Source organism: the organism of the source record quoted next, unplaced genomic scaffold (assembly GCF_019419815.1).
Source record: "Pyrus x bretschneideri cultivar Hongxiangsu unplaced genomic scaffold, Pyrus_bretschneideri_v1 Contig89, whole genome shotgun sequence".
Classification (NCBI taxonomy): domain Eukaryota; kingdom Viridiplantae; phylum Streptophyta; class Magnoliopsida; order Rosales; family Rosaceae; genus Pyrus; species Pyrus x bretschneideri.
This window is the reverse complement of record NW_025999830.1, coordinates 1,008,934-1,033,660: the sequence shown is the minus strand read 5'-3', so window position 1 is coordinate 1,033,660 and position 24,727 is coordinate 1,008,934. Positions and strand designations below refer to the sequence as shown.

General features: G+C 36.3%; 3 protein-coding genes across 6 annotated transcripts; all 3 read left to right on the top strand.

Annotated features, from left to right (window-relative positions):
• The first annotated feature begins 1,493 nt into the window (after positions 1-1,493).
• On the top strand, positions 1,494-5,649 carry LOC103959493 (triacylglycerol lipase 1). Its single transcript, XM_048576307.1, has 9 exons — positions 1,494-1,832; positions 1,962-2,072; positions 2,781-2,921; positions 3,435-3,545; positions 3,627-3,770; positions 3,849-3,889; positions 3,996-4,072; positions 4,785-4,880; positions 4,986-5,649. The coding sequence occupies exons 1-9, from the start codon at positions 1,644-1,646 to the stop codon at positions 5,306-5,308; spliced, it is 1,233 nt and encodes a 410-aa protein (XP_048432264.1). The 5' UTR covers positions 1,494-1,643; the 3' UTR covers positions 5,309-5,649.
• Positions 5,650-8,922: 3,273 nt separating this feature from the next.
• Positions 8,923-11,317, top strand: LOC103959492 (putative UDP-glucose glucosyltransferase). The gene is made up of 2 exons (XM_009371845.3): positions 8,923-9,669; positions 10,360-11,317. Exons 1-2 carry the CDS (start codon positions 9,076-9,078, stop codon positions 11,185-11,187), a joined length of 1,422 nt encoding a protein of 473 aa, XP_009370120.2. The 5' UTR covers positions 8,923-9,075; the 3' UTR covers positions 11,188-11,317.
• A 2,142-nt stretch (positions 11,318-13,459) lies between these two features.
• Positions 13,460-24,522, top strand: LOC103937216 (DNA repair protein REV1). Of its 4 annotated transcripts, XM_009347137.3 has the most exons (25): positions 13,460-13,863; positions 14,048-14,192; positions 14,467-14,582; positions 14,684-14,760; positions 15,175-15,662; positions 16,213-16,356; positions 16,850-16,982; positions 17,088-17,176; positions 17,302-17,352; positions 17,445-17,648; positions 18,416-18,535; positions 19,048-19,140; positions 19,846-19,905; positions 20,128-20,214; positions 20,378-20,461; positions 20,622-20,694; positions 21,079-21,147; positions 21,274-21,375; positions 21,469-21,774; positions 21,870-21,943; positions 22,458-23,047; positions 23,166-23,226; positions 23,696-23,896; positions 24,029-24,155; positions 24,266-24,522. In XM_009347137.3, the coding sequence occupies exons 1-23, from the start codon at positions 13,652-13,654 to the stop codon at positions 23,735-23,737; spliced, it is 3,420 nt and encodes a 1,139-aa protein (XP_009345412.2). In that variant the 5' UTR covers positions 13,460-13,651; the 3' UTR covers positions 23,738-23,896; positions 24,029-24,155; positions 24,266-24,522. The 4 variants fall into 4 exon arrangements, with proteins under 4 accessions (XP_009345412.2, XP_048432255.1, XP_048432256.1 ...); XM_048576298.1 differs by having other exon boundaries at positions 24,029-24,522; XM_048576299.1 differs by having other exon boundaries at positions 13,461-13,863; positions 21,478-21,774; positions 24,029-24,522.
• The last annotated feature ends 205 nt before the right edge of the window (positions 24,523-24,727 follow it).

Here is a 24,727-nt window from a genome sequence, read left to right as displayed (position 1 = left end):
ATGATTCTAGTGAATATGATTTCGAAAATTCTCCTGAGGCTATATTCATATGATTTGGCCAAAGACTCTCGAACCATATCTTAGAGTATTCTTCTTCTACCATGGAAGGTTAGAGATCCTTTGTTGTACACTCACATATCTCTATGAATAAATTAATGACCCCTACATTGTTTAGAAAATGGCCAAGATGAGGCATGTATTTTGATACATTGTCAATGATAAAGACGTACCCACAAGGCATCTCTAGTGCCTCAAGTTTGGATTAATTTGCAACCAATGAGTTCTTACAGAACATCTATGTCAAAACTCTTTGTTAATCCTTGCTCAAGGTAATCAACAACCTTTGGAGCAACTATGTGTTTGTCTTAGTGTCTAACACTAATGACTTTGAGACTAGTCATACTACCGAATAAGTTCAGATAACACGTACTAACCTTAGCGGACTATCAATGCCCAATTGACAATCCTATGGCTAGGAACGTTTTAGGAATGAATATAATAGAAGGTCGTTGATCTAACACTTAGATCATTTCTCTTTTAGGTTGATTACATTATTAGGATTATGTTAGGGATTTAAACCCATAATACATTAAATAGTGATTGACAATAAACATTGTCTTTCCATTAAACTAAATAAGAGTTTAACAAAATAAGTATTCCAAAAGCTATTACATCAAATGAATGGCTTTAAGCATACTTTTAACGCTTAAGGTGGAGGCTCACAATGAGGGAAGGCTTGGTTTTGACAACGACGAGGGGTTATCGTCACATATATTTTGAGAGCAATTTGCTTTAGATTGTCATAGCTCTAAGTGATGTCTCTACTAACCTCTCCCTTGTTGGAAATATAGTGGGGGACACCAATCTTTGCTGTTGAAGGTCACTAAAGCTAATTTTACTTATGTTTGTCGCCAAGCCAACGTTGTTGTCCACTGTCTTGCCCGCTACGCTCTTCATGTTGGTAGACTTTTCTATTGGTTTGAGGAACCTCCCAATTTTATTGTAGATTTATTATTTCAAGATTATAGTAGGTCCTCTCTGTTATGGAGATTTGGCTGAAGTTCTTTCCCAACTCCTATTGTTGTACCTTGTTGACCTTCTTTGATGAAAAGTTTTTATCAAAAATTAGTTGATGATGTGATTCAACAAAAAACACTTAATTAAATAGTCATGTAGGGTCATGTGTGTTTTTATCGTATAAATTGATGAATTAATTATACAAGAACCACAAATGTGTGAGTTGAAACTTAGTGACGACAATTATCAATTTTGAAAATGAGAGACCAAAACCATGAGCTTTTGCCAATTTGGAGAATCATTTGCGAGAAAAACTCAAAAATAGAAAAAAAAAAAAAACAATAATAAAACCTACCTTTTAATCTTAAGCCCATTCTTCAAAATTGCAACTTCGAGTTTCGATTAGGCCCAAATCAAAACGCATCCACGTCAACTTCAACCCACCAGGATCCACCACCGGTGGAGAGTTGGTTGTTGGCATCACTCCACCAAAGCGCGCGTAAAGCACACACCTCAAACGGTCAAACCCCCATAGAAAAACTAGATATGATTCATATGAATGCCATGCAACCCTGTTCCGATCACTCCCTTCCCCCTCACTCAATCAATCACTGACCCACAAGGAGATGGAGAGGTCGTCGGCAATTGCGGTGGTTGTTGTAGCTTTCCTTATCGGCCTCTTGACCTCCGAAATCGCAGCAGAAATCGCCCAAAACTCGACCGAATTTTACAGAATCGGTCGCCGTCGTTCACCGCCGCAGTCTCTCTGTGCGCAGCTCATTGAACCGTCTGGTTACTCATGCTCCGAGCACACGGTGAGTACTATACCACTATTTCACTAAATATTGCCCACTTTGTATCTTTAATTGTTAAATTTGTGATTGAAGTGTGTAACTCTGAGTACCCAGATTGTTAAAATTCGTTGCTTCTGGTTTTTTGCTCAGATTCAAACGAAAGATGGGTACTTACTGGGTCTTCAACGCGTGTCGTCGCGAAGCGGGGATTTGAGAAGACAGCAGGGTCCTCCTGTGCTGCTTCAGCATGGGCTCTTCATGGTGAGACTGTTTAACAAATGCAAAATTTGACATTGAATTTACACTTTTAGTGACTATTATGTGAGACTGTTGATACAATCACTTGTGCAATAAAAGGGGAATAAACCCATGATTTTTTGCATGGATGTCACTTTCGATCATACATTTATAGGACCGATTATGGGGGAATAGCAATAGGTTTATGATATGATTGGTAATTGTATGACTTCCTTACATGTAGATCTAGCAAATGTTCAAGTGTAGCAAAAACGGGTGATTTGGAGCCGCATCTGCTGGACTGTTTATCTGAATTAGTATAAGTCGTGTTTGTTAGTGCATTTTCCGTTTGGTTCGAGATGTGCAGGATTGCTGAGATGATCCTCATAACTGATCCGTGAGTATTACTGATTCCCTGGACGCCTAAATTGGTGAAACGCCTAACTTTTATGGTTTCTTCCAATTTTTTTTCGGCAGACATCTGAACATATTGATCCACTAAGTTGATTATTTCAAAATTTGACCGTATAGTCACTTTTTGGTGCTCCCTCATCTCAAGTTTTTAGTTTCCGTTGAAATTTTATTTCTTGAAATGAACGAATGTGGTAAAGAGATGAACGTCCATGGTATACATTTTAAATGAGGCTCTAATGTGCTTCAAACTCAATTGAACTTGGTTACCGCCTTTTCTTGATCTTATGCTAATACTACCTAGTTTTGAATTTCAAACAGGCAGGTGATGCATGGTTCTTAAATTCTCCAGAAGAATCGCTAGGCTTTGTCCTTGCAGATGAAGGTTTTGATGTATGGGTAGGGAGTGTGCGTGGAACACGTTGGAGTCATGGACACGTATCTTTATCAGAAGAGGATAAGGTTTATATAGCTTCTATTCGTCTCACAATTTTTTTGTCTTTCATTCAGTGATAAGGTGTGGCTCCAGTTATTGGTGGTTTCCAATCGGCTGCTGATCAAACTCGTTCTATGTTGAAAGTCTGGATTGTCCCCCTGATATTCTGAAGGAAAAACATAATCACATATGAAAAGCAACCTCATTGTTCCTTCCTCACAGTTTCGTGCTTTGATAGATGACAACACTGAGTTAGAAAGAGGAATAGCTAAAACAGATTAAAGAAAATTACACTCAACGATAGGCTCCCTTTGCTAGGATATCAGTATTTTGTGCTACCTGTTTGCCTTGATAAAAGACATCTGTATTTAGGCTTTTTATTTCAAGAACTTGTCTTAATACACTCAACATAGCTTCATATGGGGGATTGGTAATGTGAGCCTACTTGAAAGTTAGCAGAAAAAGGAATGTTCATGTTCAGCAATTCGTAGCTTGCTTATCTGGAATCTGACAATACATGGATTTATTCTTTATTGTAGGAATTTTGGGATTGGAGTTGGCAGGAATTGGCTCTATTTGATCTATCAGAAATGATCCGCTACATATATTCAACAAGAAGCTCCAAAGTCTTTGTTGTTGGACATTCACAGGTCTTACATCTCTTCATCTACTTCAAACTTCCTTGCCTTGCTGCTACCTTTGGTGTTAACTCAATTTATTCATGTTGTCAGGGAACAATTATGTCTTTAGCTGCTCTCACCCAGCCGGATATCGCAGAACTGGTTGAAGCTGCCGCTCTTTTCTGTCCAATATCGTACTTGGAGCATATCACATCTAAATTTGCACTTAGAATGGTCAAAATGCATGTTGATCAGGTACTCATTATCTGCTTCAAGGTATAGTGCATGAATGGCTATTGTAATAAAATTGATACATATGTTCATATTTTTCAGATGATTCTTGCTATGGGCATCCATCAACTTAACTTTAGAAGGTTTTGTTGCACACTTTCCACCTTTTTTTTCCGCTAATATTCTTTTTGCTCAAATGTTATGAGGTTATTAGTATTAATCTTGTCGTCTTCTGTACATTATATGCAGTGAATGGGGAGTCAACCTTTTGGATTCAATATGTGATGGCCATGTTGACTGCAACGACTTGCTAACTTCCATAACAGGTTCGACTTCATATATATACTACTTCTTCCGTTCTTCCCTCCCTCCGTCTGTGTGCGTACGGGCGCATGCATGTGCTCTTGCATCTATTATATGCATTGTGCAGTGTCCATGTTCAAAAATTTGGAACTTTGGAGGAAAAATATTTTATTCTTTATGATATTGTTTATGTGACTGTATTTGTCTATTGGAGGAATGTCCTAATGATAATAATTCACAAAGTATGAATTACTATTAAAGGTGGAGTACAGGTTTTAAAAAAAAAAAACAAAAGTAGACATGATTAAATTTTGAGGAAGCACTTTGGCAGTGTATTATTAAGGACCCGTTTGGGAAAGCTTCTGTAGGAAATACTTTTGCTCACAAGTGCGTTAGCAGAAGCACAACAAATTTTTTTATATAAAAGTCTAACTGCTTCCTGTCAAAGCACTTGGAAGTAGTTCTCCAGAAAGCCCAAAAAGTGCTTTTAGAATCCAGAAACACTAATAGTTATTTCTTCCAAACACTGACAGAAATGCTTTGATCTGTAAGCGCTTTTGGCCTTTCAGAAAGCATTCGAGACAGCCTTATGATTGTGGTGCCGAACATTCTTGTAGATTACTATGTAAATGTTTTCATCTCATTTTGTATTTATTACTAAATTTGTACATGCAAAGCTTATCTGATAATATCTGGGGAAGAAGGGTTGCTAATGCGTTTTGGTAACATTTTCAGGGAAGAATTGTTGCTTTAATAACTCACGTGTGGACATGTATCTTGAATACGAACCACACCCAACATCTGCAAAGAACTTGCACCATCTCTTCCAGAGTAAGCTCTGTACCGCTTGTGCTTGCATTAATATCCTTTTGCCCCACACCCCCTCTCATTCTTTATTATTTTCATACACTGATTGTTGCATTTTGTGTTGGGCAGTGATCCGTAAGGGAACTTTTTCACAATACGACTATGGCCTGTTAAAAAATTTGAGGTTGTATGGTCAGTTGAAACCCCCTGCATTTGATCTTAGTCTGATACCCGAATCATTGCCACTGTTGATGGCTTGTGGGGGCAATGATGATTTAGCGGATATGACAGATTTCCGTCACACTCTCAAGGAATTGCGGTCCACTCCGGAGTTGCTTTATCTCGAGAATTATGGTCATATCGACTTCATTGTGAGCGTTAAGGCCAAAGAAGACCTCCATGACCCCGTGATTAGGTTTTTTAGGTCATGGGGAAAATCTAGTAGTTCTTAATGCGACTGCTTTCTGCGACATATAATCAATGTGTTTACGCATGCACTGCAGTAGAAATGTTGATGTGTATATATTGCATGTAGCATTATCTATGTAGAAAAATGTGTCCTGTATCTTATTAGGTTTATCTTTATTGTTTGTCTATTAAGGAGACAAGGGAGAAGAGGAGATAATTTCTCACTTCAAGATGGGCTTCTGCAAGTGCAATGGCAACTTCGGACTGGTGGCTCCAACCGGAAACGGAGGACAGTCGCATGAAATAAGGAACCATTTGTTGTATGGAATTTTAGTATATTACTATTAAATTATAATATTGGTTAAAGTGATGCGTTTATTTAACATTCATTAGCTCTTATTTTTTATAAAAGCAGCTTTAAGATACAATTTTCATTTGTTAAGTGGAATATGACAATTTAAATTTACAAAATAGCCCAAAAAATTAATATTTTTAAGCTTAAGAGTTCGAACTCTCCTTTTGCTATAGTCTAGGAGAGCCGTGTACCTGGCTCTGCCAGTGTAATGGATTGATGATTGGCTAATTCTACTGCTAGTTGACAATACGGGTGGGTGAATTCTATAAAAGAATTAACTTGGGTCCTCAATTTACTGCATGACCAATTCACAAAATTTTATATTTATATTTAAAATTATACATATTATAATTCACACTTAATAAAATTATGTGAATAAAAAATTTCTCCTCAGCCAAGTCTCTCTCTTCTAATACTATACGATGTTAGGTCGGCAATACATCAACAGTTAGAATTTGTCAACACTATTGATAGGAGCATATTTATGAGACTTATTATTTTATTTCTTTGCATTTACTTCGTTAATTTTCATTTATTTTGGTAGTTTATGTTATTTTTTGTATTATTGAAGGTCCAGTTGGTAAAGATGACAATAAATAGTCAAATGGAGCAATTTGGAATAGTTTTGGACTTGGATTGGATAGCATGCATGGATAACATATGGGTTGGACGTTTTTGGTGTTAAAATGGTGTTAGACATGTGCTAAACTCTGGAGAAATTAAAGTTGAGGCTTGGAAGACAAGGATTTATACAAGAAAAAGGAATCCTAGTTGGAGAGGAACCTTATCCAACCTTATCTTATCTTATTCAAACCTTATTCTACTTTATCTTATCTCTAGCTGCAAGGAGGAATCCTTATCACATTTCAACACTTCCTATGTGATTCTAGAAGTCCTAAAATAATTCAAACGACCTAATCATTTTTCACCCTGGGATTCAAATGTGCCTTTACCCTATATATACACATTGTTGTCGTAAATAAGAGGAGGGAATTGTGCCATAACCTGCAATCATTCATTGAAGTCGTTGGAGTTTTCTGGGTTCTTTCTCTCTTTGTTTTAATTTTCAATGTTTATTTTAGATTGTTTTTCAGTTATGATGAGCATGCATAACTAAGTTTCTTTTTAGCTAGAGATGAATTCGAAGCCATGATAATATGTTTTATATAAATTGATTGCATCCAATTATTGTTTTATAAAACATGAATTCGATTTACTTATCTGCTTTATAGAGAACTTATTCGTGTATGTTTATTAAGGGTGCACACTTAGTTTGCATGCAGGGATTTGATGCTAGAATATAAGGGAATTTCACCTAATTATTATGAACTTATATTTGTAAGTAATAAAAGTCACTAGTCATGATTGAGTTAAATAAATTCTTGGCAGAAGTATCATGCTTTTCATAGTTGTGAATGTTTTGTCAATGCTTACGATTTTCACAGAATTTAATGATCTTCAAGATGTCAATGCTTATGATTTTCACAGAATTTAATGATCTTCAAGATGTATCTCTATCATGCTTTTCATAGTTAGGGAACTTGAGAAAAATAATTTGGTTGCGTCACTGAGTCCAATTCAATGAACTTAGGAAAATCTGAGAGTTAATTAGTGTTGTTCACAATTAATTTAGGTCATTTTCATTCATGGTTTTTAAGAAGAATAACTGGAAATCGATTTGTATGCATATGATTCATATGTGGAGAAGAATCATTTAGCTGTCATCTCATCCATATTTCATTCACAACTTAATTTACTTGCTGCTATTTACTTTTGTTTTAATTAAATTCGTCCAAAATCCCCTCAGTCATTATTTTGTTTTTAGTTTAACTTAGTTTTTAGTTTTATAAGTTTAATTTGTGTTGATTAGCATCCATTCTAATCCCCGGAATAGAACGATCCCTACTTACTCATATTACGATTGCATAATTTATAAGGTTTAATTTGTGTGTTAGTTTTTACCACATCAAATTTTGACTATTGTGCTAGCACAGATTTTTTCCCGCGTTATTGACTTTTCAAACTCAGTCACCTTTCATCACCTACAAGTTTATTCATATTTGGGTTGTACTTATGGTTTAGGTTCATGAATGCGGTTGATTCTCTATGACACTTTCTGTGTACACGCAGTAGCTACCTACAATATACCACGTGGATCAATTACTACTCTTTGCAGAATCTGACATTGTAACAGAAATAAAACACACGATTTTTCAGAACACTACTTCCTGTCTTGTGTTCGAGAAATGCTGAAGAGATTCTTTCAAAATAGAACTTTCTTTGAACCATCTGCCATCTCATATAATGTGATAGTTGATAATTTAATTATTAATTAAATTTGTTAACATGGTCATTCTTATTGATAACACATCACATGATTTATAAATTTAATTTAAAAAGTGATTAATCTAACATTAGTAAACCATTTCTAATCATAGCTTATTATTATTATTATTTCTCATTGGTTGATCAAAACCCTGGATTTTCTTTTTCCTCTTCATGTGGTACAGATCCGCACGTATTTTTCTAAATTACTATATGGAAAGACCGATCAGATTTGGGTCCGAAATGATGTGGCATATCTCACAACATTAGTTTCAAGTTGACAATTAACCTAACAATACTTATTCAGAAGTGAAAACAAAATCTTTAAAAAATATATTTTGATATAGTCCAAAACTTGTTAGTTTACAACACCCACCACGACCACCACCACCACCTGAACTTCCATATATGCCGCCACCAACCACTCCGGCACGGTGGGAACTGGGAGTCATCTTTCTTTATCATTTTATGGATTTCATTGCGAAGATGTGCCAATTACCAACTTATGATATATTAACACTATGAATTCTCCAGCACATTCGTGTACAACGGCTCATTCTCTTTCAAAATTAAAGCAACATATCCATATTCTTATAAGGTCGGCAATATCTTTTGCAAACTTGGTACCAATATGGTTTTTCTTGGCAACCTATCAGAATGGTAGGTCCGTTGTGAATGGCAACCGTTATTTGCTGTAGCATGCAACTACACGTTAATGAGTACCAAGATATGGGTATTTGTTCATTAAGATATATGTAACGTTGGGAAGAGCATTGCGCGGATGGAACACAACCACCCAAAATAATTACGTAACGATAAGAGTAATATAAGACGAAGGCTGCTGTATAGACAAGTCCACTTTGTCTATGTGTGTGTATGTACTGTACATGTATCGCTGTCAACAGTACTAGACAAACAAAAGAAACACTTGTTCATTTGTTCTTCTCTTCCCCTTCGCTTTTTGTATCTTCTGACGAAATCTCCATCTCTGATTGTGGTCGCTCGTTTAATCTGTCGTCAATAACTCCCTCTTAGTATATTCGCACAACATATTTGTCTTCTCTATAATAATACACAAACTTAACAAGAACTTTGTTTGAGTGGGAAAAGTGAATTAGAAGAGAGCAAAATATGGGATCTCAAACTCCACTCCCTCATATTTTTCTTGTATGTTTTCCAGCACAAGGACACATAAACCCTATGCTCAGATTAGGCAAACGCCTAGCTTCAAAGGGCATGTTGGTAAGTTTCTCCACCACAGAAAACTATGGCAAAGAGATGAGAAAGGCCAACGATGGCATCAGTGACCAACCTACACCCGTCGGCAGTGGTTTCATCAGGTTTGAGTTTTTTGACGACGGGCTAGCGGAAGATGATCCGAAATTCTCCAGGTTGGACGAATATATACCTCTGCTTGAACTTGTGGGCAAGGATCTGGTAACACAGACGATCAAACGACATGCCAATGAAGGTCGTCCAGTTTCATGCCTGGTGAACAATCCGTTCATTCCTTGGGTTTGTGATGTTGCCACCGAGCTTGGGATCCCTCGTGCCACGCTTTGGATTCAGTCTTGTGCTGTGTTCTCGGCCTATTACCATTACCACAACAAGACGGTGCCGTTTCCGACAGAGGCTGAGCCGATTATCGATATCCAGCTTCCTGGTATGCCTGTTCTGAAGCATGATGAGATTCCCAGCTTCTTACTCCCTTCTGATCCATTTCAGGTGAATAACATATACCTACCAAAAAAGTCATCCTGCTATAATTATTGGTCTAGTTGTATTTCTTTATAAAAACGAAAAAGAAAAAAAAGAAATAGAAAGAAATTCTGAGCGAATCCATTTTTCAATAGAAAAAAAAATCATGGGCGTTGTATTCAAAAAACTCATTCTGCACTCCGATATGTCTGTTTGTATAATATTAGAGAAAAAAAATGAACGCAAGAGGACTGCAAAATAATTTTTTGAAGTATTAATAACGACGACCAAAATAATAATAAGATTACAACACTTTTGGTTTCACATTTGGAGAAGGCTTCGTTATACTTTTTAGTAAGTAAAGGTTTAAAACTGTGGCATTAATCGGTAATTAAAACTTAACAAATATATTAGGGCAACTTAGTACTATGGTTTTGTGGTATTCTTCTTCACTTGTAAGTGAGAGGTTTTAAGTTCGATTCTCACCAAAGGTGAATTTGAACCATATTATTGCTAGCTGCTCACCCTCTTTCCTTAGTGTACATAATATCATTTGTTAAAAAAAAAAGCCCATATTAGGGATATAACAGTAATTTAAATTGGTGTTTCTCTCTAATTAGTTTGCTGGAAGACATTTTATGTTCGAATACAAACCTCCACCGTTAAAAAATAAAGCAACCCTAATTATGACATTATGGACTAATTAATTTGTTTCAGGTTTTGGGGAGGGCAATATTAGGACAGTTCAAGAAGTTATCCAAATCACTCTATGTGTTGATGGACACATTCCAGGAGTTGGAGCCAGAAATAATTGAGCACATGTCCCAGGTGTGCATAGTGAAGCCCGTTGGTCCCTTGTTCAAAAACCCTAAAGCTCCAAAAACAAGCATCGGAGGTGACTTAATGAAAGCCGATGATTGCTTTGAGTGGCTTAACTCAAAGCCCCCAACATCTGTCGTGTACATATCTTTTGGTACCATCGTGTACTTAAAGCAAGAGCAAGTTGACGAGATTGCTCATGGCCTACTGAGTTCTGGGGTCTCGTTTTTATGGGTTATGAAGCCACCTGGCAAAGCATTCGGATGGGAAAAACATGTTTTGCCAGATGGGATTTTGGAAAAAGTTGGTGACAAGGGAAAAGTGGTGCAGTGGAGTCCACAAGAGCAAGTTCTAGCTCACCCATCGGTTGCATGTTTTCTTACTCACTGTGGCTGGAACTCTTCAGTCGAAGCACTAACTTCCGGCGTGCCACTTGTGACATTTCCTCAATGGGGCGACCAAGTCACCAATTCAAAGTTCTTGGTGGATGTGTTTGGTGTGGGGCTCAGATTGTGTCGTGGAAGAGCTGAAAATAGATTGATCACGAGAGACGAGGTTGAGAAGTGTTTGTTGGAGGCAACCGTGGGAGAGAAGGCAAACGAACTGAAGCAAAACGCTTTGAAATGGAAGAAGGCGGCAGAGGAAGCGGTGGCTGAGGGTGGCTCCTCTGACCGGAGTCTTGAAGATTTTATAGACGAGATTAGCAAGATCACGTATGTTGCTTAGAATAACTTTTTCTTAACGAACAATATTAGTATAATCTTTTCGAATTGTAAGTTATGATCGTTGATTATATCGCACTGCTTATTTCAATAGGAAGCCACTTAATCAAATACAAATATGAATTTAAGTTCAATGATGTTCTTTGTTTGAGCGATATATGTATGATTAAGCCGTGACATTCATGTGTGTGTTTCCCTCTCCCTTTATCTTTCTAACTTTATAGGGAAGAATTTGCTACAAAATGTTATTGATATTTTAGGGTTATTCACAACTAGAAATTACCAGTTGCACGATAAAGGTTTGCTCGACGAAAAAAACTTTGGTTCGGCAAACTTGGTCAACGTTTAGAATTTTGTCAAAGACTTTGAGCGATGAAAATATTTCATAGGGCAAAATATGTTTTGTTGGGCAATGTTTTGGTGCCAAAAGAAAAAATTGGCGCGCATTGTGTCATTTTACCCGATGAAATTCTAGTTCGTTGGCTTATGGAACTTCTCCCGACGAACCATTTCATTGGGCAACATGTACTAGCGGTTGAGAAAAGGTCCACAATGACTTGTAAATTAAAAACCCATCAACACTTTTTTTACTCCACGATGTTCTTAATTTTGCCTGACAAACTTTTTTGTTGTGCAAAGCCCCATTAAACGGGTCCGTGCCTTCTCTTTCTCCTTGTTCCTTCTTTTTTTCTTCTCCCTCGTGCCACGCTACTCTCTCCCTGCCTACAAGAGTCTATCTCTCTTTTGTAAGACATATTCTGAAATCATAACAAGACATTAGGATCATGAATATCACAAATTGAATCAATATAAAATAGGAATTTAGGAAATACATGACTTAGTTCAATATAATTAGTTCATGAATTTAGGAATTACATAGGTATATAAAAAAAATATCACAAACGTGTTTGCAGAATTCTAGCAACATGGTATGACTTTTAACATTTTACCATAAATTCATTTCTTTTCCAAAAAAAGGTGAAAAAAATACCAGTGTATACAATATATTCCATTTTACAACATGACCAAATTTCATACAATTTGGAATTGTGAAAGTCTATCAAAAATAGGATGTGTATCAGGCGCAGATTCTTGACATGAATGGTTTCCTTATCAAAATTACATCAGTTAAAAAAGGAACTATCGATTTCAAAAGGATTTTACAACATAGTTTAAAAAGAAAACCAAGAACCAATGATTTGTTCTTATAATCCATTGCACTAAATTACGAAGAGGATTCGAATGAAACGAAATTAAATACCACTTGGGTAAAACCCTAGAAAACCCAATTATAGAATTACCTTAAACTAATGATATCAAAACATAAAAGGAATTCATTAAATTGCAATACAAACACTACAAACACATAACCATATTAATCCATAGAATGATTTTTATTTGAGAGTTCGAAAACAATCTAAACTACGCAATATATACAAAAGCATAATTTAAATTAAATATCACCCAAGTTACCTCATGACGGTGAGCTATTCACCGGAAGATGGTAGAAAGAAAAATTGGAAGAATTGTAGGAGAAAAATGAGTAGTGTACGGATGTTTAAACAAATACATAGGTATTTATAGAGTTTTTGGGGTGAATTTTGAGTTAAATAACTTTTTTAATTATTTTAGCCGTTGGATTTAAATTTGGATCTTTAGTTTTTTTTTATCGTTAGATTTGATTATATTCGATTTCAGCCGTTAGATTTATTTCAATAAATATATAAATATAAAACTTAAAAAAAGTTTGAATGTCGACCATTGGATGAAGCAACGACCCAACTAATTGTGGCCACCAGATCATAAAAGAGCCATTGGGCTCAATTACCTATTAGACATCAAGACAGACAACCCTATGTGGATGGGCGATATACTTTGGGTTGGCCTAGCATGTGCAGCCTATGGTGCACGTCTGGGTTGGCAAATCCACTTTCCCTTTATCCAGTCTCGCATTTGGGCTACACCAAGTTTTTTGGGCTAAATCTTGGAGAGAATTTGAGGCTTTTTTTTTTTTTTTTTTTTTTTTTTTTTTTTTTTGTTTCAAGGTTTTAACACTTAACCCAATTTTAGAACAAGGGTTGAAAAGAAATGGGGGGAATAGAAGGGAAAATTTAGGATTTACTTCAGGTGTTGGAGTTGGTTAAAGGGGGTGGGAGTCTGTGCTAAGCCTCGATATAGACTAACCATAATAATGTGGTTTAAATTCACTTTTAGCAAGAATTGAACTTAATAACTCTTACATACAAGTGAAGAAGAATAAAAAAAATCCAAAAAAACAATAAAGGACTCCAAAAAATTAAAAAGAGAAAGAAAAACCAGAAACCTGGCCTGGTCTTTACCGTTACAAAAACCCGGTTACCGTCTACTCCCACAAAATATATAAATACAGTTTCTAATTTGCCGCGTCATTTGAATGATAAAATCCAAAATCCACCAACAGCTTCTCCAACACTCTTTCCTCCGTAGAAATGAGTTTGAATTCGTCTCGCTCCGCCGGCTCGTCCGGCCAGCGATCCAATTCCAAGCGGAGCTTCAATTCCAACTCTTCGAACAGTAACTCCAAGAAGAAGCAGCAGCAGATGGCGGCCAACCAGAAAACCCTAGGCGCCTCTTGGGGCGCCAATTCTCTCTCCTCCTCTCGCTCCTCCTTCAAAAAAGCTCCCTTCTCTGATTTCGGCAGGTACTTCTTTCTTCCTCTTTCGTTCATTGCCGTCAATTTTTGATTTTTGTTAAGAACTGCTTGGGAAATTGGATGAGATCAATAAAACCTAGTTTTGTTTAATTTTGCATTCAATTTTTGAATCTGTGTACTTGTTAGTAATTTGGAGTTATATTCTGATTGGTCTTTGTGAAATTGGGTGCAGTTACATGGTAGAGAAGAAAAGGAAACTTCATAATCAGTTCGGTACAGAAGCTTCAGTTTCTTCACACAGTGGTTCAAATACCGGAAATGATATTTTTCGCGGGGTTTCGATATTTGTAGATGGCTACACGGTTCCTCCCAATCAGGTTTGGCTGATTTCTTGTGATTTTCTGTTCGCCACTGTTGGCTGTTGAGAACGGATGTGATGTACAAGAAATAAAAAGAAAATGGAAAAGGAAAACTGAATCGCCAAGTTCATTACGTTCCATTTATAGCATTAACATTTGTTGCAACTTAGTAGTGGAGAATGTATAATTTGAGGTTCCTGGTTTTCCTCAATGATTCGTGGCAGCGATAGGGAGAGGAGTTGTTTCATTACTACATGTGGGTTTTCTTTGAGTTGATGACAATCTGTTTCAGGAACTGCGAGGCTACATGTTGAACTTCGGTGGAAAATATGAGAATTATTTTTCCAGACATCGTGTCACACATATCATTTGCAGTAATCTTCCTGACAGCAAAATTAAAAATTTGAGGTTCGTATGTTTTTAATTAGTTTCACATCAATAAAATCGTGAATATCGATATTTAATTACTCTCCAATAAGTTTCATGTACTGTTCCTGATCCTAATACAGGTCTTTTAGTGGAGGGCTCCCAGTGGTGAAACCCTCCTGGATATTAGATTCAGTTGCTGCTAACAAACTCTTGAGTTGTAAGTTCATGGGCCTTTTTCTCCTTTTGTCTGTTTTTTTTTTCTTTTTTCTTCTGTCTTATTTTTCTTAAAAGTTTTAATTTGGTCTTTTTTTTAATTGATGAAATTTAGGACTCAGCTAAGCGTTACTACCATGTACTGACTAATTGGGTTGTATCTTGATACATGGGATAATTATATTAAATGGTACAAAAAGTAGCAGTGTGAAATTGGATGAGGGGTATTTGATTGAAGGAATGTTTTGTGTTGGAGATTCTGACATGTTTCCCCTCAGTGTTATTGATCATGCCTTGGAGATGTCTACTTGCAGTCATTATTTTTTGTTTTTGAATGGGTGACATGAAGAACTATATATTTTCATGAATGGATAATTTAAAATTTTAACTGTGAGGGATTTTCATTTTCTCATTCCAGGGGTTCCTTACCAACTTGAACAGATTGCTTGCAACCAACCATTGCTGTCAGCCTTCTTTTCCCCAAAAGTAATCCCGGACTCTGGCGATCCTTTGGGAGATGCTGCTAATCAAGTAACATATGAAAGTGAGGTTACATTGCTGGTGGGAGCCATAGCGGAAGATGCTACTGGATCTGATGTGGGCAGATCCACAGAACATAGAGGGCAAATTAGTGGAGAATCTGATAACATTATGTTTGAGAACGACAATGGAGAACCTGGTCAGGTGCCATATGTAAGTAGTGAAAAAGATTGTGAAGTGCAAATTGCAGATATGACTACTTTGGACGCAGAAGTGCATGACAGTGTAAAAGATGAACTTCAGTGTAGTACCCACCAAACATCAGCTTCCGATTGCAGCTACCACTTGCCAAGCTCTTCAAATGTCGGGTCTAGTAGAAGTCATTCAACTCTTGGGGATTCCAATTTTGTGGAAAACTATTTTAAGGTACTGAACTGGATAGTAATTGTGTGCTTTCTCTACTAGTGCCACTTTTTTTCATCTTGATTTGTCCCATCAAGATTCTTAATTCCTATTCGTCTTAAAAATAAAAATGGTTTCATTAGTTTTCAAAAGCTATTTATGCCTTCACCACTTTTTTGTTTTTTCTTACGATGTCTTTGTTGAGAAGGTTATATACTTTCTATTGATACTTGTTGGCATACTCCATGACTCTTGTTGCATGCTCCTTGCATTGATTTTCTAGAAATTCAAATGTAATTGATCTTATGCCATTTTCAAAACCAATTATCCTGACAGTTGCCAATTGAAACTTCACAAGGTATCTTTTGGATGACCCATGGAATTTGTATATGGTGGGCAGTTTGGGCTTTGTGTTGAGATGATACTTGTATATTTGCTTGTACAGTTACATAACTTTCTGATGTTGAGTTATATCTTTTATGTGGTTCTAAACTTGTAATGGATGTTGTATAGCATACTAGTTAAACTTACTTGCATTTTTGTTTTATTTTCATGTTGTCTTTGGTTACTGCAGAGCTCAAGGCTGCACTTCATAGGAACATGGAGAAATCGGTATCGTAAACGTTTTCCGAGTTCCTTTAAAGGGTTTAAGAGCACAGAGCCTAATCTTAGTGCTTCAACGAGTTTTCAGAAGGCTGCCATTATACATATTGACATGGTACTTTCCAAATCCAAGGCTGTTAAACCTGAATTTTGATTATTATGTCCTTATACTTGTCTGGTAATTACTGGTCTCCCTGTGTTATCAGCCAACCAGATGGGCATCCCTTGTGTGTTATAAATTTTGATTTTCATTGGCCATGCTATCTGTTGACAACTCATCACTGTCATCTTCTCCACTATTGGCCGCAGATACCATTATTACCAAGACGACTGTCATTCTTAAATCTTGTACTTTAAATTCTCATCTCCAACACCAAAGTCATTTTTTTCCAAACCCTTTCTAAGTTTTAACCTCTATCTTAAGGGCCAAGTTTGAAAATACATGATTCCTATAATTTCATTTAATCCCTAGGGATGTTATTGATGGATTAGTTAGAGGTGTAAAGTTGATTGGTCTTATATATAATAAGCAATATGAATATCTTGGAAGAGATGAAGTTTTCTGTACAACTGAGAATGTAACTGAGATGAACAATGTGCTGTTGTAGGACTGTTTTTTCGTGTCAGTGGTCATCAGGAAACGTCCTGAGTTTAAGGATAGGCCTGTAGCTGTATGCCATTCTGATAATCCAAAGGGAACTGCTGAAATTTCATCTGCAAACTACCCTGCTCGAAATTATGGTTGGTTTTGGTGACATGTGTTTATAGCAGGTTTTTACCTTTTTAATTTTATTTTGTCTTGGGAGGTTATATTTTGTATTTAATAGTTTTATTTCTAACTTGCAGGAGTGAAGGCTGGGATGTTTGTTAGAGATGCCAAGGCTATTTGTCCAAACCTTGTCATTATTCCATATGATTTTGAAGCTTATGAGGAGGTATGTTTCTGGAAGATTCTCATTGCTTTGTCTCAGATACGTTTTTACAGAGACATTCTGTCATTTGTTTACTGTATCTTACCTTGTCGACTGGAATTCTATAAGCTATATGATCTGCTTTGTAGGCAGCTGATCAGTTCTATGACATCTTGCATAAGCACTGCAATAAAGTACAGGTATGTTTGCTTGTGGAAGTTAATTCTTAAAGTACATTAAGTTTTTTGTTGCCTTTGTGTTAATGTGTTAATATTGAAGTTTTTGAATTTAGGCAGTAAGCTGTGATGAAGCATTTTTAGATGTCACAGATGTGGAAGGGGTAGATCCTGAGGTGTTAGCTTCAATTGTAAGAAAAGAGATCTTTGAGACAACTGGATGCTCTGCAAGTGCTGGCATAGCCATAAATATGCTTATGGCTCGCCTTGCCACTAAAACTGCTAAGCCGGATGGTCAATGCTATATTCCTACCGAAAAGGTGTGCTCTTTCTTCTATTCTTTTGTGTTGTTGGCTTCATATTAAAAACCAATGTATTTTTTTCCTTCGAATGTCATATATATGTGATTATGGTATCTAGCCAACACATCAAATGAAATTTTGAATGCAAAGTATGTGGAAACCTGTTTTGTTATGAACTCTCTTTGCATTTCAATCCACTTAAGTATACTGGGAAAAAGGTGGCGTAAGGCATGAATGATGTGTATAAGTGAGGTTAAGTTTTTATAGGGGGTGGGGGTGTTGCATTGATTAACTTTTTCACTACAACTTTCTGGTTTTTTGGATATAAATGACAGGCAAGGTATTTTCCCTTGCTCATGTCTGTGATGGTTTTGTTTTGTCAATTTATTTTGACTTTCTAGTGATTGTAGTAGTTTATTAATGTTGTAACTTGTAACTGCATTACTACAAACGTAGATATTCTTTTTCTTTTCTATATTTATATGTGTATAAGGAAGACTGTAGACTCCTAGTCATTTAATTCGTGTATTAAACATACACGCATCAGTCACAAACCCTTGAATGTTTATGTAGCTCTTTAACTTTTCATTTTGTGTTGGTGAAAAAAGTAAGGAGGACTTAGATGCTATGTAACTTTTAATACTAAGTTGGAACAGTGATTTTTCTTTTTAACTTATGAACTTTTGTATTGAATTTCAAATGACTATCAGCTTGTAATATGGATTATGGACATGTCATGGAATGCTCTTTGCTGTACACACTTACATTGTTTTTTAGTACATCAGGTGGATGAGTATTTACATCAACTTCCTATCAAGGAACTTCCAGGAATAGGACACACTTTAGAGCAGAAGTTGAAGAAACAACATGTTCAGACGTGTGGACAGTTGCGTATGATTTCAAAGGTTTATTTATTTATTTTTTATCTGGGTCTTGATTTTCTTTCTTCATGTACTGAGATGGTTAAGTTGTACATTATCAGGAGTAGTTTGCAATATTTAATCAACTTTTCTGAGATGAGAAGACCATGATCTCAATGGCTTTAGTTAAACTTATGCTCGATGTTTTGTTTGTTTTCGAAGTAGAGAAAATTATATGAAAATGGTTATGGAGACAGCTACGTATACTGTATAAATGGAAGTAATAACTTTCTGAAGGGCAAAGCTTAGAAAACTTATCATGGACAACACATCAGCGAGTGACAACTTATCATTGACTGTTATTTTTAAGAGATTTATGATGACAATAAGTTGCTGAGTTGTCTGTTAATGTGGTCTATTTGATGTGATATTCTACAACACTTTCCATTGGTTAGTCATTATTCAAATTCCTTAACTTATAGAAAAATAAGTTGCAACTTGGTTGTATTAACATTAGAGATGTTCAGATGTTAATTATGTCTTATTTTCTTGTTCAGGACTCTCTTCAAAAGAACTTTGGGATGAAAACTGGGGAGATGTTGTGGAATCATAGTAGGGGCATTGATAACCGGCTAGTTGGGGTGATTCAGGTTTGGAAAAGAACATACCTTCTTTACTTTGAGATCATCTGCTGAATTTCTATGTTTATATTTCACATATCTTGTAGTCTTTCCAACTCTCCTCTTTTCTATAGAATTCCCCATTGCAGTTGTGCTTTTCCATACTGGCTGCTGTCCGATTGTTTTGGTGCTTTTTTTCTTTGTTGCATGCTACTTATCAAAATAATTCCTTTTAAAGTTCATAATTTCCTGGAACTTAAGTAGCTCTATGATCAATTGTAATTTGTTCTTACTTAACACCTGAAGTAATTCTGAATGACGTAATAATATGAATATGATTAATTTGCAAAAGTGTGGGAAAGACGCAATCATGTATTTGATAATTCTATATTGTAATTTGTAATCGACAAGTATGGTTGATAATTCTATATGTAATAGTTGTTTTTAGTATCACTTGGTAGGTTGCACAGGCTAACACAACTATGCATAAGTAGATGTCGAGTGATTTCTTTGGAACCTAATTTTGTGGACCGTAGATACTTTGAAATCCTCCGGTGCGGAAGAGGGAGGATGACCATGTTAAGCTTCGCATTATTTATAGAAGTGCACTGTTTCACACTACAATTTTATACAGCGAGGAAATTCTTGTCCCAATGTTCTCTCTAACTTTAAACATGCTTTTTTTGGTGTGTTTTGACCATTATACCATCATTGCTTACGTGTGGTTTTGCGCAGGATAGCAAGTCTATTGGTGCTGAAGTGAATTGGGGCGTGAGGTTCAAGGATTTGAAAGATGTCGGTAGTCTGTTAAACTGTTTAGAAGGGAACTATTATTGACATTCTAAATATCTAATTGTGCATTCCTCATACGAGTATTTTTCTTTCTAAATATAGAAAGTTTGAGTGCACCTTTAGATTTTCGGAGTGCCAATAACAATTCCCTTCTTAAAATATCTATTAACATGACTTTTATATGTTAGCAGGTAAAGAGTTGACCGTTTATTTTTTTTTTTTCAGAGTCAACACTTCCTCTCAAGTCTCTGCAAAGAGGTGTCTTTACGCTTGCAAGGATGTGGGGTGCTGGGCCGTACTTTTACCCTTAAGGTGTATTTCTTCTCTGAAGTTTATTAGTCCAAAATTGGGTTGCGGGGTTGAATGGGCATTGTTTTGTGTGTGTCTTTCTTTATCTATGGATTAGTGTGTCTTGGTGATATTGTGTTCTCTGAACCAAGTTTGACATTGGTCTACTTATTTTATATTGTTCTAGATTAAAAAAAGATGTAAAGATGCAGGGGAGCCAGTGAAGTATATGGGCTGCGGAGAATGTGAAAACTTGAGCCACTCTGTAACGGTATCGACATATACACTATTTACCTTCCATAAATAATCACATATGTGCAAGTAGCAGGCATGCAAGCATGTTTGCATGTTTATGTAAGAATTGTTGTATAATGCACCATATTACAGTGTTGTGCTTTTTGGGCCCAATATCTAAGTTGTTTAAACATTAGGTTCCAGCTGCTACTGATGATGTGGAAGTTCTTCAAAGAATAGCGAATCAGCTCTTTGGGTCTTTCTCTATAGGTAAATTTACTCCGTAAAATATTCATGTTTTCATATGGATGGAAGAAATCCTAGGAAAGCACAGTGAAGAGAATTTCATGTAATTTTGTGTTTGATGTAGTCGTCATCAACTTGGGTTTTTGTTTTGTAGGTTTATTACTTATTTTGGCTGTATCTAAAGAATGACGTAAGAGGAGAATGTTAATTAGAATTACCTTCGCAATAGTGCTGGTGATGAGTTTTAGGGGCAATGGGATTTGCATGGCTATAACAGCTATAGAATTCAGACAAAATCAAAGAAAAATGCACATATCTTAGTTTCAAAATATAACTGGCCTATGGTTGGAGATAATTTTTATGCACAAGTGATAACTTCGTTTCAATCCCTTGATTGCTTGTACACAGATGTTAAGGAGATCCGTGGTATTGGCTTGCAAGTTTCCAAGCTTGAGAGCACAGACACTCCAAAGCAAGGTGCAGATTACATTCAATTTGTTTTCAATCATTAAATTTTATATGTTGCGTCTCTGGGCTATACAGGAAGTGTCCTATATTTTTTTTAATTATTGTCTTGACCTCTCTCCTGACTTGTTTTTGAAGGATTTGGCACAAAATCTTTAAAGTCGTGGCTCACATCAGCCTCAAGGAGTACCGAAAAGAAATCTAATTTTCATTCTATATCTAGGGTGAAGGTGAATGTAGGTAATATATATTTATTTTTCAGCTACAGTTTATTCTCCACATTTTGTTCTGTTATTAGTAGAAAAACTACTTTTGTGAATAAAATATTTACAGATTTCACAGCGGATTATCTTACAGATTGTGAGGATCGGAGAATTGGTGGAACTTCAGGCCTGGTTGGCAACGATTCACTTGGTATTCAAACTCCAGTGCTCAATAGTCTGTCTAGTGGTGAACCTTCTCTGGACCAGGTTTCTGAGCCACCACCTTTATGTCATCTTGATTTGGGAGTTATTGAGAGTCTTCCTCCAGAATTATTTACGGAACTAAATGGAATCTATGGTGGGAAGTTAGTTGATTATGTTGCTAAAAATAAACGAGAAAATTCCAGTTCTACTGTACCACATGAACAAGTACACGGTAATGTTTTTTCCATAACTGTCTATTAATTGCAAACTCCATTATATTTCACTAGTCCTGAATTCCTAATGTACATAATGGCCTTGTCTACTTAGGTGCAAGGATTGGGATTGAGATACCACTCGTTAATGATGTGGTCCCCAAGAACGAAACATCAGTAGAAATCAGGGTAAATTTTCTGTTCGAACTTTTTCTCTTTCTTCTACAGTTCTATTTTGCCAATGCTTCATATATTCAGCAAGTATCATTCATCAGAATTACGTAAAAGAAACCTTCTCTGCTGGACTTCAGATTAACTATAAGTTGACTTTCTCTTTTACTAGCAATCTAGCTGTTTGCTCAGTTTCCATAATAATAGCTTTCGGTGATATGGCTGTAGTTGTGATGCAGTGTTAAGTTTAGATAACATTCCTGCCTTGTTTTGGACAGTACTAAATCAAGTTGTGGTTGGATTTTGAACTTTTTTATATAAGAATCCCTGTGTTTTTTTTTCGTCTGTTGCAAATGTTAAATGAAGGTTCAGTTGGTCTATCTTGTTCTTACGCCCCTTCTTTCGATGCCTATGTTTTTATTCCAGAAAAAATATATTGTTATTGAGAATCTTTTGTTCTAGTTGTCTATTGTATGTCCACGTTTTAGACTTCCTTGGTTATATAATTGGTATCTCTCCTCATGTGATATAGCATACAATAGTAGAAAAAGAAGCAATTCCTTCTGCTGTGGTGGGAGGGAACCATCATGTGGAAGTTTCTACATCAGGTCTTGGAAACACTGATATAATGCCGTCATCTTTAAGTCAAATAGATACCTCAGTGTTGCAACAGTTGCCTCAAGAACTGAGAGTTGACATACTCGGGCAGCTTCCTGCACACAGGAAAAATGACGTATCTTCAAGTGCTTCCTTGGGCCCTCCTGCAGAAAAGCCTCCGGAATTATTAGGTCCAAGTAACAAGGATCATTCGGGACCAAGTGATCCTGCTTTGAACCACAAACTTTGGATTGGAAGTCCTCCTGGGTGGGTTGATGAGTTCAAATCCAGCAAGTGCATGGTGTTAAATGTTTTTGCTGAGTTGTATTACAAATCAGGGTCAAGTCAAAATTTATCCACCATTCTCCGAAATACTATTTTGGAATCTCAACATCCTCCGGATCCAAGTTCTGACAGCTGGATCGAAGCTGTGTACAGCTTCTCTGAGCTTCTCAGGGAGTATATTAACTTAAAGATTGACTCAGATATTGAAGAGATCTATGTTTGTTTTCGTCTTCTTAGAAGGTAAATATAGATGCCGATTGAGATCTATGTTTGTTTGCGACCTGTTTCTGCTTGCTTTTTATATTTTTGAATGCTAATTAGTTACTTCTAACTGATTGGAGTTTATATGTTCTATCAGGTTTACAATGAAATCAAAATTGTTCTTACAAGTATACAACGATGTCTTTCCTTACCTTCAGGTGAGTAGTTATGTTTACTTTTTGTAGTGCATTTATGGAAACGATCAAATCTTTACTGTAGAGTCAAATATAATAATTTCTTATACCCAAAGTCCATGTGTTTCCAAAATCAAAATTCTCAATATCTGTTTTCCTATGACAGTAGCATGTGCATACAGATAACATTCTTCTCTGATAAATACTAGGGCTGCCACCCCTACCTAGCATGAGCTAGAAGTTCAGACTAAAGAAAAAACACTAGCCAACTGAAGTAATTTTTTTGTATTTGACATGATGGATGCGACTAATTTCTTCATGTACTGCATTTTTAATCTGTTTAATATTGTCAGACCTATGATTTTCCTTATCATCCAGCTCGTGGTTTATTGAGTTTTCGCTGTTAAGTATTATGATCCACTATTTTCATGTGTTAATCTTTCCTGTGTTCTGCTCATTCTTCCTCACAGTTGTCTTGATTTAATCTTTATAGGCATCTGTCGCTGAGAGTTATGGAGGAAACTTGCGCATATAGCTAGACTTGTGCTTCTTGTCATTTGACTACACATTGTGCTGAATTTAACATCTAAGGAGCATAACCTGTCATTTCTCAGCAAGGCGTACCTTGTAAAGTTGTAATCATAAGTTCGACACCCATTAGTTAGGTATTCACATCCGTTTTCCATCAACACAGGTGAGAATGCATTCCTGTTGCTTCAAAGCTTGAGTAACATGTTTCTGAGGATTGTTTACGTCATTGATACTCGTATTAACTTGATTCTGTGATTAACATATGACCTTGGTAATTTACGTGTGGTCACAACAGGATGTGAGATTACGGTGATGAAACATTGTGAAGGGCCTCGATCCAAAGATTTTGGGAAGAGAGAAGGAGAAGGAAGAAGCTTAATGAAAGAATCTATCTCCATTGGGCCTTCGTTCCCTACACTATGGTAATTGGCCTTAAATTTAGGGCTGGCAGATTAGCACCAGCAATTTTGGTACACAATGACAATATACAGTAACATCGAAGAGTAGTGCTTGATGGACCGCAAATTCTCAGACGGACAACGCTTCCCTCCTCAAGAGCGATTGAGTTCGTGAAAGATTTGCAGAGGCAAAGTAAAAGGATTCCATGATGAGCTTGAACAGAAACTCAAATGATGGAGCTCCTGCATAAGGTTTAGGTATATGGTGGCGGAGCTACAATGAGCTCAATAAAGTGAATCGATTTTGATACTTTGTTCTTGTTAATTTACAAATATAAGTAAATATGCATATATGGACATAGTTATATTGCCGAGCAAATGTGTTTTCTCATGCACTTAAGTTTAAATTTCCTCCCTCCTGCATTTTAGATTGATTTTTCTTTTTATCACAAGGGTTGAATTTCATTAATAAAGTGATGGATAGAAGAGAAAAGAGTGTGGCCTCATTAAAACCTTGCCATAACAAACCCCATGAAGATGAAAATCTTGCAATTTTCCCATTTTTATGCGTAATTAAACGCAAGGAAAAGTTAAAG

Bases quoted from the DNA above. Each gene is read 5' to 3' on its own strand.
- LOC103937216 (XM_009347137.3), top strand. From the start codon at position 13,652: ATGAGTTTGAATTCGTCTCGCTCCGCCGGCTCGTCCGGCCAGCGATCC. The intron at 14,193-14,466 runs GTTTGGCTGATT...AATCTGTTTCAG, and splicing joins ACACGGTTCCTCCCAATCAG to GAACTGCGAGGCTACATGTT. The intron at 21,944-22,457 runs GTAAATTTTCTG...CATGTGATATAG, and splicing joins AAACATCAGTAGAAATCAGG to CATACAATAGTAGAAAAAGA.
- LOC103959492 (XM_009371845.3), top strand. From the start codon at position 9,076: ATGGGATCTCAAACTCCACTCCCTCATATTTTTCTTGTATGTTTTCCA. The intron at 9,670-10,359 runs GTGAATAACATA...AATTTGTTTCAG, and splicing joins TCCCTTCTGATCCATTTCAG to GTTTTGGGGAGGGCAATATT.
- LOC103959493 (XM_048576307.1), top strand. From the start codon at position 1,644: ATGGAGAGGTCGTCGGCAATTGCGGTGGTTGTTGTAGCTTTCCTTATC. The intron at 3,546-3,626 runs GTCTTACATCTC...TCATGTTGTCAG, and splicing joins TTGTTGTTGGACATTCACAG to GGAACAATTATGTCTTTAGC. The intron at 4,073-4,784 runs GTTCGACTTCAT...TAACATTTTCAG, and splicing joins CTTGCTAACTTCCATAACAG to GGAAGAATTGTTGCTTTAAT.